This window comes from Coregonus lavaretus, assembly GCF_964263955.1.
Source record: "Coregonus lavaretus genome assembly, chromosome: 22".
Classification (NCBI taxonomy): domain Eukaryota; kingdom Metazoa; phylum Chordata; class Actinopteri; order Salmoniformes; family Salmonidae; genus Coregonus; species Coregonus lavaretus.
In genome coordinates this window covers 22437013-22457466 of record NC_140009.1, presented here as the reverse complement: position 1 = coordinate 22457466, position 20454 = coordinate 22437013, and the positions used below count along the sequence as shown (strand labels likewise).

The 20454-nt window shown below is 47.5% G+C and overlaps 1 protein-coding gene across 1 annotated transcript; it reads left to right on the top strand.

Annotated features, from left to right (window-relative positions):
- Positions 1-1580: 1580 nt before the first annotated feature.
- Positions 1581-12485, top strand: ttll10 (tubulin tyrosine ligase-like family, member 10; the record flags this gene model as incomplete). Its single annotated transcript, XM_084187121.1, has 11 exons — positions 1581-1872; positions 2382-2544; positions 2659-2777; positions 2987-3107; positions 3416-3501; positions 7149-7335; positions 9850-10021; positions 10596-10736; positions 11011-11127; positions 11249-11342; positions 11665-12485. 11 exons carry the CDS (start codon positions 1581-1583, stop codon positions 12483-12485), a joined length of 2313 nt encoding a protein of 770 aa, XP_084043247.1.
- Positions 12486-20454: the final 7969 nt, after the last annotated feature.

Sequence of the window (20454 nt, the reverse complement as noted above, 5' to 3'; positions counted from 1 at the left end):
ATTGCCAACTGTGACTGGGTGGGTCCTGTGTAGGCAAATGGTTGAGATGGGGAGTGATTACTGGATTTAAAAAAGGGGCAGGCAAATTTTATGAGGGAGAGAAAAAAGGGAAATGTTTCCTTAACAACCTACCAGTATTTGCCAGTTGATTCATATTGCAGGAAAATGACCCCCCCCCCCCCCAAAAAAAAAACACATTAATAAATACAAATAATAATAACTAGCAAGCACATCAAGTTTGACAATGTTTAGAAAAACAAATTAGGTTACACTCAGTGATAAAATGAATAAAAATTATACATATTTATTTATAGATCACTGCTTATTCAATTGAGTCTGGAAAGAAGGGGACCTTGATGGAACAAAGACCCAAGACAAGGTGTGATGATTATTACAACATAAAAAGGAAAGAAATGCCCCCTGGATACTTTCATTATAATGCCAGTATGTAAAAGCATGTGTGCACCCTCCAGAAAATATTATTTTACACTTTTGTTAGATACAATGCCTTGGAAAATTGGCTAATCCATTTTGATTGACACTCTGTTCTCTTTTTACTATAGAAGTCACACCACAGGCTTACTGGCAATTAATATTGAATGATGATACACTTGGAGGTGGGGTGCATGTGGGATTCATATCCTTGAGTAGTATATCTTGTGGTGGTATTGTTGCAAGATTCAATCTAGAATTAGCAACTGTTGCCAAGGCACCCATTTCCCAGGCAACCAGTGGCTGTTTACACACTTTCCTACTCAGTTTGCCCTGCATTGACTAAGCTGGCTACCAGTGTGCCAGTAGTATTTTATACAGACCAAAACCTACATGGACTAACGCTGAATTACAGCATATTGACTTACACCATTTCATTTGTGCATGGGCCATTTTTTTCTCCTTTTCAGGGCCTCATGTGGACCACTGGGTGAAATGCATACATAGAAAAAGCTGTTGTTTTGGACCTAAATAGCTGCAGGCATAGCTGAAATTTCCCCTGAAGTTCTACAGGCATCAGTGTGCAACAGGACCAGCTCCAGATAAGGTCAGAGGTCATCACGTACTGCCTACCTACTTCTGCTAAACACTCGATTCTGCATATTGCTCAATAGGACTACATTTAATACATTTTGCGATGTATTAATTACCCAAATTACTTGTTCTTAAATTTTTTATTAGCTATAAAGCATAAAATAATTATACAATTTGACAAATGTACTAGGCTATAAATACAGTAAAAGACAATTTGCTTGACATTGAGATTTAATTGCATTTTGTGAGTACATTTAGAAAATTGTATTTCTCAATAAATAATAGAATAACAGACATGAAAGCAACTACAATTAAACAGCCATCCTTTTGAATCTTATCCATAGCTTTGGTTTCACACTCCAGTTAGTACTGAGTGCATGCTGAAGTGCAGCATGAGTCAGCTAACTCCTGTCTCCAATCTTGAACAGGGCGGGTGTCACAGACTGCGAGAAGGAGAGGGTTGGTCCGGTCCGGGTGTCATTCTTAATGGAAAAACTCCTCCTGTTACAGTACTCCACTAATCCCACGATCTGGGTCAGCGTCAGTGGTAAGTGATGTCATCGGAGAACTTGGTTGAGCCCTGTCCTCAGGGCGAGATAGGGGTGAGAGGGCTGCCGGACGCCCAGCTGGCCTGTGGAGACAACCCGCCCCGGGAGAGACAGAGCCAGGGAGGGATGCAGGAGGACGAGGTGGGAGACAACGGGTCCCTGGCCCACAACAACAAGATACAGGAAGTGACAGAACCCAGTGAAGGGGTAGGCCAACCCCAGGAGGGCCCAGAGACAGGTCTCCGAGCTAACCAGAGGACGTCTGCAGCACGGAGGAGCGGGGAGGATGGAGGGCCAGGTGTGTGTGGGGAATGGTGGGATTCAGGTTGTTCAAATTTTTAATTTTAGTCATTTAGCAGACACTCTTATCCAGAGCGACTTACAGTTAGTGAGTGCATACATTTTTCATACTGGCCCCCCGTGGAAATTAAAGTTTTCCAATAATAAGTAACAGGAGAGGCATATAAACTACCAGTTAGTCATAAAGTGCAAAACAGTTCTTATATGCTTCAGTGAACAAAGATAAAAGAAAAGCTAGAATACCCAAATGAAAAGGAATGCTCAAAGTCAGCACTCAGGAACTACAAAGGTGATAAAACCAAAGTTATTTCTTATGGTTTAGTAAACAAGATTTTCCGAACTAGAGTTTCCACCATTTTAGTTATAGTACATATTGACACTTTTGAATAGAATTTGGCACTCAGCAGTCCAAATGTGTGTAAGTGTACGAGTGTACACGTGTGTGTTTACGTGTGTGTGTGTGTGTGTGTATATGTGTGTTTTAATCCATATCTCTGGGTGCGGCAGGTGTGTGTCTGGAGGAACAGTGCCTCAGTGGGAGCAGGAGGAGGCCATCCCCCAGGGGGGTGGTGTTACTACCGTATCCAGAGAGGGAGAGGGACAGGCGGACAGAGGAGCCCAGGGGCCTGGGGCCCTTCTTCTTCTTTGGAGGAGGGAATGGAGCCTCCATGTAAGTCACTGCCCTATACCAATGAAGTGAAATGATAAGACAATTCAACTTAGGTCTTAATTCAATCTTTTGAGTGTTGACATTTTTTGTATTGACTACTTTTATTCAATGTAGAGTAACCTCCTATTGTGAGAGCAGAGGATGGCAACGGATCTACGACAAGACTAGAGAGGACTTTAAACTCAAGTGGTGCGAGATCAAATCCCCAGTCACCTACTACAACTTCAAAGAAGGTAGCTGTTCTATAGAAGCTCATATGCTTCACTCCACAGAGGGATCAATACAGTTACATAAAATGTTAATTCAGTCTTGAATATTTCATAATAAGCGCCAAATATATATCTGGGTTCAGTGATTGAAATGTTGTCTCTTTTGTAGAAGACAACAGATGTAAAATGACTATATGAAGGAGAATGGTTTTGCTTATGTCATCATGTCGTAGGTGAACAGCTCCTTTACCAGATCCCCAACAACAAGGTGCTGACCACTAAGATCGGCCTCCTTAGCAGCCTAAGGGAGTATGACCGCGTCAGCAGCAAGGTCAACCACGGTCGAGGACTGAGGTGAGGCATCCGAGACAAAGAAGGTGCATAGGGCTCTCACAGTATAGTCCTGTAAAATACTGTATCTCTATAGAGTAGTTCATAATGTCTACTTCTAATGGTTACTTCATCTAATGGCTACTTCTATAATAAGTTATGTTGGTTAACTTTTTATTTTTCTCTTTTTATTTTACTTCACTAGGGTGTTGTCTTTCCTGGATCTGTTTTTAAATCCAGTATTAAAAATAAGATAACACTTTAAAGAAGTGGACAATCCCTTTAAGTAAGACAGTGACCTTTCATCTAATGGCTACTTCTGTGCCTTGTAGGAGGTTGAAAATTGACGAGTTTTTCCCGAACACCTTCCGCATGGACATGAGAGATGAGAGAGAGGCTTTCTTTGCCCAGCAGGAAGGTAAAAATTGGCCTAAGTCAAATACAACGCCTCCAGTAACACGATGACATGTCAATACTAGCACAATATAATACAGGTTCAACTAGATTCTGTAGGGGCTACAGTTGAAAAAGGAACTTGTGCTTCATGGAAGAGACAATGAAGGCAAAGACAATGAAAACAAATAATGCGTAACTGACAGATTTGCGTGACACAATAGTTGTCCTGGCGATTTGAATGTATTATTATTTATTGACTTATTGGAACATTAAGGTACAGCATTTCAGTTCCCAGCAGGCTATTGTGATAAAATCACAAGAGAAACCTGTTGTGTTGCCATAGAGAAATGTCGGCAGAGGGCAGGTCTGAGACACAGAGAGAGACATGCAGTGAAAAGCCATGACACCCACAGTCCTTTGAACAGTCGCTACTGCCTCACTGCAGCAGCCTTTCCACCATTACGCCTCTCCTAATTTCAAACCTGTTTATTTCAAAATCAAAAGGCAATCGCACATCTGAGCTATCTTTGTTGCAGGTGCATGGTAACAGTTGAATAACATGAGAAAAAATAAGAAACCCGCACACTGCTCTTGCTAGTATCACTGCTCTTTATTAAGCTTTACATATCGGCCTCAAGGCCTTCGAAAACTGTTTATTTCACCTTCTGCAGTTAGAAGGTTTGTTAAAGAGACAGAAGGGTTGAAGAAGAAACCATGACACAGTCAGTTCTCCCACTTAACACCAATAGCACAAGTAGACTTATGACTCAGCTGTCATAAAAGAAGGATGCAGTATAACTTGCAATGTGCATCATCATGCAGTTAATAGTAACTTTAATTCTAAAAGTTAAAGGTAAAATCCACTCAAAAACTATATTTTGGTATTTATTTCATTAGCCCATTGTTAATACAATCCCAAAATGTTTTGCATGTCAGCAGTCAAGTTTTCAGGATATTGGACTTTCAAGAAGCAAAGTGTCACTTGCCACATCTCATGATGATGCAAAATGCATCATATGATGCAAAACGCAAAACAAGGAATCCTCCTCCTCCTCCCCCTAACTCCTCCCTCTCTGTGGATGACTTCGTCAACCATTTTGAAAAGAACGTTGACGACATCCGATCCTCATTTATTAAGTCAAATGACACCACTGGTCCTGCTCACACTGCCCTACCCTATGCTTTGACTTCTTTTTCCCCTCTCTCTCCAGATGAAATCTTGCGACTTGTGACGGCCGGCCGCCCAACAACCTGCCCGCTTGACCCTATCCCCTCCTCTCTTCTCCAGACCATTTCCGGAGACCTTCTCCCTTACCTCACCTCGCTCATCAACTCATCCTTTACCGCTGGCTATGTCCCTTCCGTCTTCAAGAGAGCGAGAGTTGCACCCCTCCTCAAAAAACCTACACTCGATCCCTCCGATGTTAACAACTACAGACCAGTATCCCTTCTTTCTTTTCTCTCCAAAACTCTTGAGCGTGCCGTCTCTAGCCAACTCTCCTGCTATCTCTCTCAGAATACCTTCTTGATCCAAACCAGTCAGGTTTCAAGACTGGTCATTCAACTGAGACTGCTCTTCTCTGTGTCACGGAGGCTCTCCGCACTGCTAAAGCTAACTCTCTCTCCTCTGCTCTTATCCTTCTAGACCTATCTGCTACCTTTGATACTGTGAACCATCAGATCCTCCTCTCCACCCTCTCCGAGTTGGGCATCTCCGGCATTGCTCACTCTTGGTGTCACGACTTCCGCCGAGGCTGCCCCCCCTCCTGGTTCGGGCAGGCTTCGGCGTTTGTCATCACCGGAGTACTAGCTACTGCCGATCCCATTCTCATCACTCCCCTAATTAGTATGTGTATAAGTGTTCCCTCTGTTCCCCTTGTCATTGTGAGTGATTGTTTGTTGTGAGAGCGTGTAGCTCGGTGGAGCTACTATTCACTGTGTTTATGCCAAGGTGGATGTTTTCCCTTGTAATAGTTTCGTTTGACGCTTGGGGCGTTTGATTTATGTAAACGGAATAAACTCTGAACTTCTGTATTTTACCTCCTGTGCCTGACTCCTTCATTCACACCTCGTCACACTTGGATTGCGACCTACCTTACAGGTCGCTCCTACCAGGTGGCGTTGCGAGAATCTGTCTCTGCACCACGTGCTCTCACCACTGGTATCCCCCAGGGCTCAGTTCTAGGCCCTCTCCTATTCTCTCTATACACCAAGTCACTTGGCTCTGTCATATCCTCACATGGTCTCTCCTATGATTGCTACGCTGACGACACACAATTAATTTTCTCCTTTCCCCCTTCTGATAACCAGGTGGCGAATCACATCTCTGCATGTCTAGCAGACATATCAGTGTGGATGTCGGATCACCACCTCAAGCTGAACCTCGGCAAGACGGAGCTGCTCTTCCTCCCGGGGAAGGACTGCCCGCTCCATGATCTCGCCATCACGGTTGACAACTCCATTGTGTCCTCCTCCCAGAGTGCAAAGAACCTTGGCGTGACCCTGGACAACACCCTGTCGTTCTCCGCTAACATCAAAGCGGTGACCCGATCCTGCAGGTTCATGCTCTACAACGTTCGCAGAGTACGACCCTACCTTACACAGAAAGCAGCACAGGTCCTAATCCAGGCACTTGTCACCTCCCGTCTGGATTACTCCTACTCGCTGTTTGTTGGCTGGGCTCCCTGCCTGTGCCATTAAACCCCTACAACTTACCCAGAACGCTGCAGCCCATCTGGTGTTCAACCTTCCCAAGTTCCCTCCTCCACACACTCCACTGGCTTCCAGTTGAAGCACACATCTACTACAAAACCATGGTGCTTGCTTGCGGAGCTGTGAGGGGAACGGCACCGCCTTACCTTCAGGCTCTGTTCAGACCCTACACCCAAACGAGGGCACTACGTTCATCCACCTCTGGCCTGCTAGCCCCCCTACCTCTACGGAAGCACAGTTCCCGCTCAGCCCAGTCAAACAAGCTCCCTCACGACGCCAGGACAGCGGAGTCACTGACCACCTTCCGGAGACACTTGAAACCATATCTCTTTAAGGAATACCTGGAATAGTATAAAAGTAATCCTTCTACCCCCCCTCCCCATCCCCCCATAAAAAAAAAAAGATTGGGTGGTTGTCCCACAAGCTATCATAAGTTGAATGCACCAATTTGTAAGTCGCTCTGGATAAGAGTAATGTAAATGTGTGGCAAGTGCCACTTTGCTTCTTGAAAATCCTATAATTTTTCCTTTAAGTTAAGAGGATGACAATGATACATCTGCATGTGCATATTATTATCAACTGAAACAGCATCTCTCAAACCTACGGCATAATGACAACAATCAGGTGAAATATAATAACATGCATAATGACAACAATAAGGTTTACGTCTGCTTTGTGACATAAATAACAAATTATTGTGACATATAGGTAATGTAGTCAGCAAAGGTGACATATAACTAATTTGTCTGCATAGTTCACATTTAACTACAATGGTTAAATGTGACTTTTGAGATACTCTAATAAGAAATTTAAAAAAGCATTCCCACATCTGAGTTATATTGTTGCAGGTGCATGGGAATAATGCGAATAGAGAAAGCGCACACTGCTCTTGCTCGTATCAGTTTTTTTATTCAAGCTTACACAAGATATTCTAATAAGACCATGTTGCGTTGCTAGGTATGTGTGATGAGGAGACAAGCGTGTGGATCTGTAAGCCCACGGGCCTCAACCAGGGGCGAGGCATCTTCCTCCTGAGGAGCCAGGAAGACATCTCGGCCTTCAGACTCAAGCTGCAGAACATCGCAGAGAGCCAGTGCAACAGGACGTTGCCTTTTCGCTTGCCCCAGGCACGCATCGTGCAGCAGTGGGTGAACACTAGGGCTGTGAACGCTACTTTATGAGGACATTCAGTACTGTGTCTAAAAAGCCAAAAGGAATTGCAAATGATATGATCATCATATACAGTGCCTTCGGAAAGTATTCAGACACCTTTACTTTTTCCACATTTTGTTTACGTTACAGCCTTATTCTAAAATGGATTAAATAGTTTTTTCCCCTCATCAATCTACACACAATACCCCATAATGACAAAGAAAAAACAGGTTTTTAGAATTTTTTGTAAATGTATTACAAATAAAAAAACTGAAATACTACATTTACGGGGGACCAGTATGAAAAAATGTATGCACTCACTAACTGTAAGTTGCTCTGGATAAGAGCGTCTGCTAAATTACTCAAATGTAAATTTACATAAGTATTCAGACCCTTTACTCAGTACTTTGTTGAAGCAGCTTTGGCAGCGATTACAGCATCGAGTCTTCTTGGGTATGACGCTACAAGCTTGGCACACCTGTATTTGGGGAGTTTCTCCCATTCTTCTCTGCAGATCCTCTCAAGCTCTGTCAGGTTGGATGGGGAGCATTGCTGCACAGCTATTTTCAGGTCTCTCCAGAGATGTTTGATCGGGTTCAAGTCCGGGCTCTGGCTGGGACACTCAAGGACATTCAGAGACTTGTCCCGAAGCCTCTCCTGCATTGTCTTGGCTGTGTGCTTAGGTTCGTTGTCCTGTTGGAAGGTGAATCTCCGCCCCAGTCTGAGGTGCTGAGCACTCTGGAGCAGGTTTTCATCAAGGATCTCTCTGTACTTTGCTCCGTTCATCTTTGCCTCGATCCTGACTAGTCTATCAGTCCCTGCCGCTGAAAAACATCCCCACAGCATGATGCTGCCACCACCATGCTTCACCGTAGGGATTGTGCCAGGTTTCCTCCAGACGTGACGCTTGGCATCCAGGCCAAAGAGTTCAATCTTGGTTTCATCAGACCAGAGAATCTTGTTTCTTATGGTCTGATAGTCTTTAGGTGCCTTTTGGCAAACTCCAAGCGGGATGTCATGTGCCTTTTACTGAGGAGTGGCTGCCGTCTGGCCACTCTACCATAAAGGCCTGATTGGTGGAGTGCTGCAGAGATGGTTGTCCTTCTGGAAGTTTCTCCCATTTCCACAGAGGAACTCTAGAGCTCTGTCAGCGTGACCAGTGGGTTCTTGGTCACCTCCCTGACCAAGGCCCTTCTCCCCCGATTGCTCAGTTTGGCCGGGAGGCCAGCTCTCTTCTTCCATTTAAGAATGATGAAGGCCACTGTGTTCTTGGGGACTGCAGAAATGTTTTGGTACCCTTCCCCAGATCTGTGCTTTGACACAATCCTGTCTCGGAGCTCTAAGAACGATTCCTTCGACCTCATGGCTTGGTTTTTTCTCTGACATGCACTGTCAACTGTGGGACCTTATATAGACAGGCGTGTGCCTTTCCAAATCATGTCCAATCAATTGAATTTACCACAGGTGGTAAATCAAGTTGTAGAAACATCTCAAGGATGATCAAAGGAAACAGGATGCACCTGAGCTCAATTTCGAGTCTCATAGCAAAGGGTCTGAATACTTATGTAAATAAGGTATTTCTGTTAAATGTATTTAATACATTTGCTAAAATTTCTAAAAAACTGTTTTCGCTTTGTCATTATGGGGTATTGTGTATATATTGCTGAGGATTTTTTATTTATTTAATCCATTTTAGAATAAGGCTGTAACGTAACAAAATGTGGAAAAAGTCAAGTGAATACTTTCCGAAGGCACTGTACTGTATTCTATAATTCTTATTTTATTTGATGTGGTTATACTGTAGTCATTCTCCATGAATTGCAAAGCTGCCAGTGTCTACCACATTCGAATTGGATATATTATTCAATTTCTCACCAACGGGAATGCAAGATCTGTTTTTAAAAGAGTGATGTACTATAGACGGGTTGGTTGTTTAACAAAACCGACACGTGCGCAACTATGGGGCAAACCAGACGGGGTTGGCTTAGATTGTTGACAACATGTCAACTATATTTAGTCTTCAATGTTTATTAAAAACATAAATAAAGCTGCACATTGATCACTTGGTGTCTCTCAAATACATTGTTACAGTTGTTGGTTAGCTAGCTCGTGAATTTTAGCCATATTAGCATAGACGAAACATCAGTCAAAACACCTCAAACAAGACATGGTATTAAGAACAAGATAAAACTAACTGAAACGAGCCACTTACGATTCCCCACATGGCAGTTTCTTGTCATTGTTGCTAGCTATCTTGCTATCCAGAATCACAACAACACACGGCCTTCTCCACCATTGAAGCGTGCGCATCGTTTTCGTGACGTTCTTAGCTAACCCGTCTATTGATACAAGGCTCTGGGCCTGTATTCAGAAAGAGTCTCAGAGTATGAGTGCTGATCTAGGATCCGTTTTGCCTTATAGATCATGATGAATATGATTATTTGGACTGCGGGGACGATCCTAGATCAGCCAAGTGGATTATAATGTATATCTAATGTTTCCTCAGGTATGTCCAGAACCCTCTGCTCCTAAAGGGGAGAAAGTTTGATGTGCGCTCCTATTTCCTCATTGCCTGCACTTCACCCTATATGGCATTTTTTCGCCATGGTTACGTGCGCTTGACCTGTGACCTTTATGACCCCAACTCCCCCAACCTCTCTTCCCATTTGACCAATCAGGTTAGTAGAAAAATGATGCTTCTCTTTCTTGGCTTACAAAATTATTTTGCCTCCCCTGAGCAGGATAGTGTTTTTCGTCATGAATCTTGTTCTGGAGGCAGCTCTGCAGAGTGGTCACTAGCTGGCACAGCCACAAATTCATAAAAAATCTGATTTTAAACCTAACCCTAACCTTAACCCTAACCACACTGCTAACCCTAATGTCTAACCCTAACCTTAAATTAAGACCCAAAATTTAAAAATTGTTTTCATGAATTTTTACAATATAGGCAATTTTGACTTTGCAGCTGGCCTATGTAAGGGAAATCGCTCAGTTCTGCCTCCAGGACAAGGCTCATGACAATAAATGTCAACCTGCTCCCCTGACCTGCAAGTTTAGTCATATAAGCAGAGTATCACTATTTCAGAATCAGGTTGTCAGCAGATGCATCTCCATAGGATACTGCATGAAAATAGACCAGAAACCAGGTCATAAAATAATGGTACCAATCCAGTCTCAAACTGTTGGCCCAGTAACAACTCCTCTCTCTGACCCATTCATGTGTATCCTGGTCCCCCTTTTGTTTCCCCACAGTACATGCAGAAGAAGAATCCTCTCTACAGCGTGCTGAAGGAGGAGACCGTCTGGTCCATGGATCGATTCAACACTTACGTCAATGACAAGCTCAGTGTTGCCAAGGGCCTGCCTAAGGACTGGGTGCTTGGCGCTTTTGCCGTGAGTTTGATCGTTTGTTAGGTTTACATCATGGTTAAGTTAACCCTTCAGGGATCAATTATGAAAGCATCATTGTTGTTATTTATAGTTAAGTGATGTACATACTTTGTGTGATTTTACTCCTGGGAGAGACTACGAACTACATCCTCTCCACCAACACCTTTGTGTCTGTCTGTCTGCCTGTGTTTGTCTGTATGTCTGTCTGTCTGTTTGTCTGTCTGTCTGTCTTTCTGTCTGTCTCTCCCTTGCCCTATGTATGTTTTCCATTCATTAGAAGCGAATGCAGCAGATCATGATCCAGTGTTTTTTCGCTGTGAAAGCCAAGCTAGATCGTAAACTGGGGTACTTTGACCTGATTGGCTGTGACTTCATGATTGACGATGATTTTAAGGTCGGCAAAACACCTCATTTGGTTTTTAATGTACAGTGTGTGTGAGTTTAAATGTATTTGTGAGCGGTTGGTCGAATTAACAGTTAATGTGCTTGCTGTGCCTTGGTCTATTCTCATCTAGGTGTGGCTGTTGGAGATGAACTGTAACCCAGCCCTCCACACCAACTGTGAGGTCCTGAAGGAAGTGATTCCCAGTACTGTTGTGGAGACTTTGGGTGAGCACACACTACCGTTCACATGACTGGCTTAACCAGTTCTGTTGGACTATGATATTACCTCAAGAACTTGACAAGATATCCTCAAATGCAGCTGATCTCAGAAATAAACTCAGTATGGAAATACTTTTTTGTCTTTGTAATTCAAGATAGCGAGATGATTTGTTGATGTGTCACCAGTTCCCCTTTAATTTGTTAGTTTGCCTGTGTGTGGCTGTTCTCTGTTTTTCTGTTGGAGGGTTGAAAATAGCCTGGTGTGTGACAGCTACTACCCAGCTGTAGGTTAGTCAGGCCTTACAGCCTTATGCCTTATCTCCTGCAGATCTGACTCTGGAGATCTTCAACAAGTGTCGCTGTGGGCTGAAGCTGCTGCCACTGGCCAGTCAGAGGGACTTTGTGCTACTATATGATGGCGAGACCGCACCTGTCCCTGTTCTCAGCCGTAGGAGCAAAACAGCAGTACGCCTCCGAGCCCAGCGCCCAAAGAGTGCCTCCACCCAAATGCCCTTCACCACCAGCAGGACTCAGAAGGCCGAGTCTGTAGCATCAGTGTCTCGGGAGAAGTCAGTGAGTGAAAACACATTTTCTCCTGTATCCATGATGGCTGTCTTGGAACCCCTGACTGGCATTGATGCCACCCAAACCTCCGTCGCCGACCATCCTTCCCCTGTCACTACACACAATGATCCATCCCTGCAGGCCGGTCCCAACCGACCCACAGGCCCAGCAGGGGTCCTCAGACCCCATCCCACCCATAAACCCAGTCCTCGGCCCCCCAAGCCAGCCCAAGCCCGCGTGGAGCTCCGGCTCAGCAAGTGCACTTGGCAGGGGCGATCGGGGAACTCAGAACATCGCAAGCCCCCAGATCTCCTGTGGGTGAAGAGCACCTTCATGTCCTTGTCCACCCCGGCTATGACTGAAGGCTCGCGCCTCTCTGTGAGATGCCTGCGGGCCTCCAAAGCCTGCCACCCTGACCAGGAACAACCCTTCTGCTACTCTCTGAGGCCCACCCAGTTCCGCCTGGCCCAACCTGGCACCAGCGGCCCCGTGTGGACAGACAAACAGGACAAGGAAGGGGGACAAGAGGGAGAAGGGGGCCAGGAGCCCGGTGTAGACACACAGAGTGCAGCCAAGGAAGAGTAAGAGGACAAAGAGCACAGGGAGCAGCTGTGATATACTCACACTGAGACACTCACACCTGTCAAAGTATAGACTTACTGTTAATCATTTTGGTTTGTGGGTAACAATATGCATGGCTGAGGTTGGAACCTCGTCATGAATGGAATCCTACTTAGCTTTTCATTACAGAAAAGCATTAAATCATATTTGAAATGAGTAAAGTATGTTTATCCCCTGAAAAAAACAGATGATTCTGTCTTTTGATGTCACGCGTGCTGTAGGTGGGTGTAGTGGTGGAATCAAACGCAGGACACCGAAGTATAGTCCAACAGACTTTAGTAACTCTCCAACAAGGAAATACGAGAACACTTGCCCGTAGGCGAAATAACGCACGAAGGCGAACAAAACAAATGCGCACTATACAGGTGCGTAAACACTCCACGCAGTGGAGGGAAGCTCAACCGAGCGAAATAGCGAACATCAGCCCTACACACGACAGACAAAAATCAATAACACACAACACCTGACAAACACAACGAGAACTAAATAGGACACTAATGACATTAAATGAAAACAGGTGTGACAACAATCAGACAAAAGCAAACGAACATGAAACATACAACGGTGGCAGCTAGTATTCCGGAGACAACGAACGCCGAAGCCTGCCCGAACAAGGGAGAGAGGCAGCCTCGGCCGAAACCGTGACAGTACCCCCCCCTTGACGCGCGGCTCCAGACGTGCGCCGACTCCGGCCTCGGGGACGACCCGGAGGACGCGGAGCAGGGTGTGACGGGTGCCCACGATGGAATTCCGTCAGGAGAGACGGGTCCAAAATGTCTCTCCTCGGCATCCAGCACCGCTCCTCCGGACCGTACCCCTCCCACTCCACTAGATACTGGAGACCCCCCATCCGACGTCTCGAATCCAAGATGGACCTCACGGAGTACGCCGGTGCCCCCTCGATGTCCAATGGGGGCGGAGGAGTCTCCCTGATCTCACTCTCTTGGAGTGGGCCAGCTACCACCGGCCTGAGAAGGGACACATGGAATGAGGGGTTAATACTTTTATATTCAACAGGTAGCTGTAATTTATAACACACCTCGTTCAACCTTCCCAGGACTTTAAATGGCCCTACAAACCACCGACCCAGTTTCCGACAGGGCAGGCGGAGGGGCAGGTTCCTGGTAGAGAGCCAGACTCGATCACCAGGTGCGTACACCGGTCCCTCACTGCGGTGGAGATCGGCGCTCGCCTTATGACGTCGGAGGGCCCGCTGCAGGTGGACGTGTGCAGCGTTCCATGTCTCCTCCGAGCGCCTCGCCCACTCATCCACCGCAGGAGCCTCGATCTGGCTCTGCTGCCAGGGTGCCAGAACCGGCTGGTAACCTAACACACATTGGAAAGGGGTTAGGTTAGTGGAGGAATGGCGTAGGGAATTCTGGGCCATTTCGGCCCAGGGAACGTACCTTGCCCACTCCTCCGGCCGGTCCTGGCAGTATGTTCTAAGAAACCTGCCCACATCCTGGTTTACACGTTCCACCTGCCCATTACTCTCCGGGTGGTAACCCGAGGTGAGGCTCACCGAGACCCCCAACCGCTCCATAAAGGCCCTCCAGACTCTGGAGGTAAATTGGGGACCTCGATCAGACACAATATCCTCGGGTACCCCGTAGTGCCGGAACACATGGGTGAATAGGGCTTCGGCAGTTTGCAGGGCGGTAGGAAGGCCCGGCATGGGGAGCAAACGACAGGCCTTAGAAAACCGGTCCACAACGACCAGTATAGTGGTATTCCCCTGTGAAGGAGGAAGGTCAGTAAGGAAATCCACCGAGAGGTGGGACCATGGTCGTTGTGGCACGGGCAGGGGTAGTAACTTACCCCTAGGCAGATGTCTAGGCGCCTTACACTGGGCGCACACCGAGCAGGAGGAAACATAAACCCTCACATCCCTTGCCAACGTGGGCCACCAGTACTTGGCACTAAGACAGTGCACTGTCCGGCCGATACCCGGATGTCCAGAGGAGGGTGACGTGTGAGCCCAATAGATCAATCGATCCTGAACCTCGAGCGGAACGTACTTCCGACCCTCCGGGCACTGTGGTGGACTAGGGTCGGTGCGTAACGCCCGCTCGAGCTCAGCATCGACCTCCCACACTACCGGTGCCACCAGACACGACTCCGGCAGTATGGGAGTGGGCTCCACGGACCTCTCCTCCGTGTCATACCGCCGAGACAGCGCATCTGCCTTACCGTTCTGGGACCCAGGGATGTACGTGATCTTAAACGTAAACCGGGTCAAAAACATATTCCATCTAGCCTGCCGAGGGTTTAGCCTCCTCGCTGCCCGGATGTACTCCAGGTTACGGTGGTCCGTCAAAATGAGGAAAGGGTGTTGAGCCCCCTCAAGCCAGTGCCTCCACACCTTTAGGGCCTGTACCACGGCTAACAGCTCCCTGTCCCCTACGTCATAGTTTCGCTCCGCCGGACTGAGCTTCTTGGAATAAAAAGCACAGGGGCGGAGTTTAGGTGGCGCGCCTGATCTTTGTGAAAGCACGGCTCCTATACCGGCCTCAGACGCGTCCACCTCTACCTGAAATGGTAAAGAGGGATCCGGATGCGCCAGCACTGGAGCCGAGGTAAACAGGTCCTTCAGCCTCCCAAATGCCCTGTCCGCCTCGGCAGACCACTGCAGACGCACCGGGCCCCCCTTCAAGAGAGACGTGATGGGAGCTGCCACCTGTCCAAAACCCCGGATAAACCTCCGGTAGTAATTCGCAAACCCCAAAAACTGCTGCACCTCCTTCACAGTGGTTGGTGTTTGCCAATTACGCACGGCTGACACCCGGTCTACCTCCATCTTCACCCCTGACGCAGACAACTGATACCCCAAAAAGGAGACCGACTCCTGGAAAAACAGACACTTCTCTGCCTTAACATACAGGTCGTGCTCCACCAGCCTCCGCAACACTCTGCGCACCAGGGCCACATGCTCGACACGGGTAGGCGAGTACACGAGAATGTAATCTATGTACACCACGACCCCCTGCCCCTGCATGTCCCTGAAGATCTCATCCACGAATGATTGGAAAACTGACGGAGCGTTCATCAACCCGTATGGCATGACAAGATACTCGTAATGGCCCGAGGTGGTACTAAAGGCTGTCTTCCATTCATCGCCCTCCCTGATGCGCACCAAGTTGTACGCGCTCCTGAAATCTAATTTAGTGAAGAAACGCGCCCCATGCAAGGACTCAGTCATGGTCGCAATCAGCGGGAGTGGATAACTGTACTTCACCGTGATCTGATTGAGACCACGGTAATCGATGCATGGGCGCAAACCACCATCCTTCTTCTTCACAAAAAAGAAACTCGAGGACGCAGGGGAAGTGGAAGGCCGTATGTATCCTTGTCTCAGAGATTCGTCTATGTAAGTCTCCATAGCTTTCTTCTCCTCCTGAGACAGAGGATACACATGGCTCCGTGGGAGCGCAGCTCCTGCCTGGAGGTCTATCGCACAATCTCCCTGCCTATGGGGCGGCAACTGCGTTGCCCTCGACTTACTAAACACAATAGCCAAATCCCCATACTCAGGGGGAACGTGCAATGCGGGCACCTGGTTTGGACTCTCCACCGAGGTAGCCCCTACGGAAACGCCTAAACATCTACCCACACACTGGGCAGACCACTCCATCAGAGCCCTCTCCTGCCACGAAATAGATGGGTTATGGGTACTCAACCAGGGCATGCCCAGCACCACCGGATACGCAGGAGAGTCAATCAGAAATAGCTGAATCATCTCCTGATGACCCCCCTGCGCACACATCCTAAGTGGCGCAGTGACCTCCCTGATCAAGCCCGCACCCAACGGACGGCTATCTAGGGCATGAACGGGGAAAGGGACATCAACAGGAAGAAGGGGAATCCCTAAAGCTAAACAAAATTTCTTATCAATAAAATTCCCAGCCGCGCCTGAATCTACCAGCGCCTTATGCTGGGAATGAGGTGCTACCTGTGGAAAACTCACAGGCAAACAGAAATGTGCAATAGAGAGCTCTGGGTGAGTGGGGCGCCTACTCACCTGGAAGGAATCCCCAGTGCGGGACCTGTCGTCCTCTCCCCTAGGAGGCCACCCCCAGCACCTAGCCGCGGTGTGTCCTCCCCGACCACAGTTGGTGCAGGGGATGGACCCCCTAGTAAGCCGACCCCTCCTCTCTCTAGGGCCAGCACCCCCGAGCTCCATGGGACACGGCTCGGAGGCGCTGGAGGGTGAAATGGACGGACCCCCCTCGGAACGTCCGCGGGTAGCTAGTAGGTTATCCAGCCTGATGGACATGTCGACCAACTGGTCGAACGAGAGGCTGGTGTCCCTACAAGCCAGCTCCCGACGGACGTCCTCTCGTAGACTACACCTGTAGTGATCGACGAGAGCCCGATCATTCCACCCTGCATCTGCCGCTAGAGTACGGAATTCGAGGGCGAACTCTTGCGCACTCCTCCTCCCCTGCCGGAGGAAGACCAGACGCTCCCCCGCCGCTCTCCCCTCCGGGGGATGGTCAAATACCGCCCTGAAGCGGCGGGAGAACTCGTCGTACGTGATGGTGTCCGCGTCGATCCTCCTCCACTCCACGTTGGCCCATTCCAATGCCTTCCCGGAAAGGCAGGAGATCAGGGCGGATACGCTCTCATGTCCCGAGGGCGCCGGGTGCACGGTGGCCAGGTACAGCTCCACCTGGAGAAGGAATCCCTGACACCCGGCCGCGGTTCCATCGTAGGACCTCGGGAGCGAGAGTCGGACTCCTCGGGGTTCCGGTGCTGGAATGGGCGGACTGGCCGATGGTGCTGGCAGGGAGGGTGGCGGTGGAGGCGTTCCCCAGCCTCGAATGGTGGTGATCACCTCCTGCAGTGCGGTCCCCATCTGCAGGATCTGGTCCCGTTGTTCCCGAACCTGGTCCTCCAGCGTCGTCTGGGCTGCTGCGGCTCCTGCTGATTCCATTTTAAGGTGTGTTATTCTGTCACGCGTGCTGTAGGTGGGTGTAGTGGTGGAATCAAACGCAGGACACCGAAGTATAGTCCAACAGACTTTAGTAACTCTCCAACAAGGAAATACGAGAACACTTGCCCGTAGGCGAAATAACGCACGAAGGCGAACAAAACAAATGCGCACTACACAGGTGCGTAAACACTCCACGCAGTGGAGGGAAGCTCAACCGAGCGAAATAGCGAACATCAGCCCTACACACGACAGACAAAAATCAATAACACACAACACCTGACAAACACAACGAGAACTAAATAGGACACTAATGACACTAAATGAAAACAGGTGTGACAACAATCAGACAAAAGCAAACGAACATGAAACATACAACGGTGGCAGCTAGTATTCCGGAGACAACGAACGCCGAAGCCTGCCCGAACAAGGGAGAGAGGCAGCCTCGGCCGAAACCGTGACATTTGATGCTTGGTATTTTTGAGGTGGCTTCAATAATGCAATTGCACAACAGTATAACAACTGGTGAAATAGCACACAGGCAATTCCACGGAAACAGAGTGATACTGAGACTAAGACTTTTCACTTGAAATGTATTATAAACTAAAACCAATGATTGCAAAGTTAAACAAACCATACAACTCTGTGGAAATTGTTTAAAGTAGTCTTTGTGTATAAAGTTGGTTTTGTTTAACTTTGCAATCATTGGTTTTTGTTTGACATACACAGCATGACCAAAAGAATGTGGACACCTGCTCGTCGAACATCTCATTCCAAAATCATGGGCATTAATATGGAGTTGGTCCCCTTTTCTTGCTATAACAGCCTTCAGTCTTCTGGGAAGGCTTTCCACTAGATGTTGGAACATTGCTACGTGGACTTGCTTCCATTCAGCCACAAGAACATTAATGAGTTGGGGCACTGATGTTGGGCGATTAGGCCTGGCTCGCAGTTGACGTTCTAATTCATCCCAAATGTGTTTGATGGGATTGAGGTCAGCACTCTGTGCAGGCCAGTCAAGTTCTTCCACACCGATCTCGACAAACCATTTCTGTATGGACCTCGCTTTTTGCATGGGGGCATTGTCATGCTGAAACAGGAAAGGGCCTTCCCCAAACTGTTTCCACAAAGTTGGAAGCACAGCATCTAGAATGTCATTGTATGCTGTAGCTTCACTGGAACTAAGGGGCCTAGCCCGAACCATGCAAAACAGCCCCAGACCATTATCCCTCCTCCACCAAACTTTAGGCAGGTAGTGTTCTCCTGGTATCCACCAAACCCAGATTCGTCCGTCGGACTGCCTGATGGTGTAGCGTGATTCATCACTCCAGAGAACGCGTGTAGTGTACATTTTAACGTGGAAAATCTGTCTTAGCATCACTCTGTTATCGTGGAATTGCCCACACCAATCCAACAGTGTTGTAATCTGTACGAACAACAACAACTACAACACACAACTGTGTTGAAGCTGTGGCTTGTTGTTATGACTGCAGCCCTTTGTCTCTCAGCTGTAAAACACATAATTATCATGCCTCTGTACTTATTAAGCAATGCACATGTAAACAGGAGGATTATTTCAACAATGGTCAACAGCGTCTCTTGTTTCTCAATGGCTCTGCCATCAATTGCTTCATCTAAATGATTCTCCAAAGGGAAAGCAGACAGGCTTCGGAAGAACTTGAGTTTGCTCTGTGACACCGTCAAAGTGAAAAGGCCACTAAGGAAGTTGCGTGGCTCTCTGCGTGCAAACTGACAACAAGGAAGAGTGAGTGCACTGTGACGCTGCTCACAGCTTTTTGCTTCTTGACTCAACTCATTTCAGAAGCTTTGGAACCTTATTCTTGGTATTTCAGGGTTTGTGTTTTAGAAGAAATGGGGAAGTGAGAAGTTAAGCGACATAGCCCCCTCTTCCCTACGCACCGTGCCGGTCCTCTTTTCCTCTCCTTCCCCCCTCCCTCTCTCTACATATCCCCCCTGTCTGGTCTTAGCGCAAAGCTGTGGGGATGTGTGCAGATGGAGGCAGATGGTACATTATAGTTAGTGTACTAGGGACTGAGGGTGAAGGAAGGAGTTCTGTGTCTGTCTGGAGTCGACTGGGCTGAGAGAGGAGAGGGCTACCTGGTCATGGGATGCTGTAGTGTGACTCAGAGAGGAACACATTCTGGGATTGACGAGGTGGGCCCTGACGAGATCGAGCTCCTGGAGATTGACAACTCAGGGTGAGTCTTATTTTGTTGATATTGTGATGTATAACAGAAGACCATGAACCCTATCAATCCCTCATGGGAGTGGTCTGTTTGAGTTTGATAGACTGCCATTCTGCTTTTTACAACCTCACAATCACATTTTAATTTAATTCGGAAACATGCAGGGCAGGTAGCCTTGTGGTTAAGAGCGTTGGGCCAGTAACTGGAAGGTCGCTGGTTCGAATCCCTGAGCCGACTAGGTGAAAAACCTGTCCATGTGCCCTTGAGCAAGGCACTTAACCCTAATTGCTCCTGTAGGTCGCTCTGGATAAGAGCGTCTGCTAAATGACGTAAATGTAATGACTGTGGAGGTTTTAAATATGTTGATGACACATGACGGCATCTAAGACTATCAAGCATGGTCACAACTGTATAGACACGCTTCACAATATCAACTTCTCTGAATCTAGATTAAACAAACAGTAAAATACTGAGCCTCTTGGCTTTCTAGGAAAGTTTGAAGCAATACTATTAAATAGTACCTATTGTTGGGTTTTGGCTTATTAAAGGTCATAAGAACGAGGTCTGTTTGGTTGACGAGGTATTGAGAGGAAGTGGTGTCGTTTGCCTTGGGGTGACGGGTAAAAACAGTGCACACATTGACAAGTGTGCTAGCAGTTTCAACCACCTCAGAACTTCAGTTCCTTAAGAAAGAAACAATGACATTTGAGGGCATATTTTATTGAACAATGAAACATAATATATCTGTGTCATTTTCATTTACACACAAAAGCACACACAGAGGCGAAACACTAGT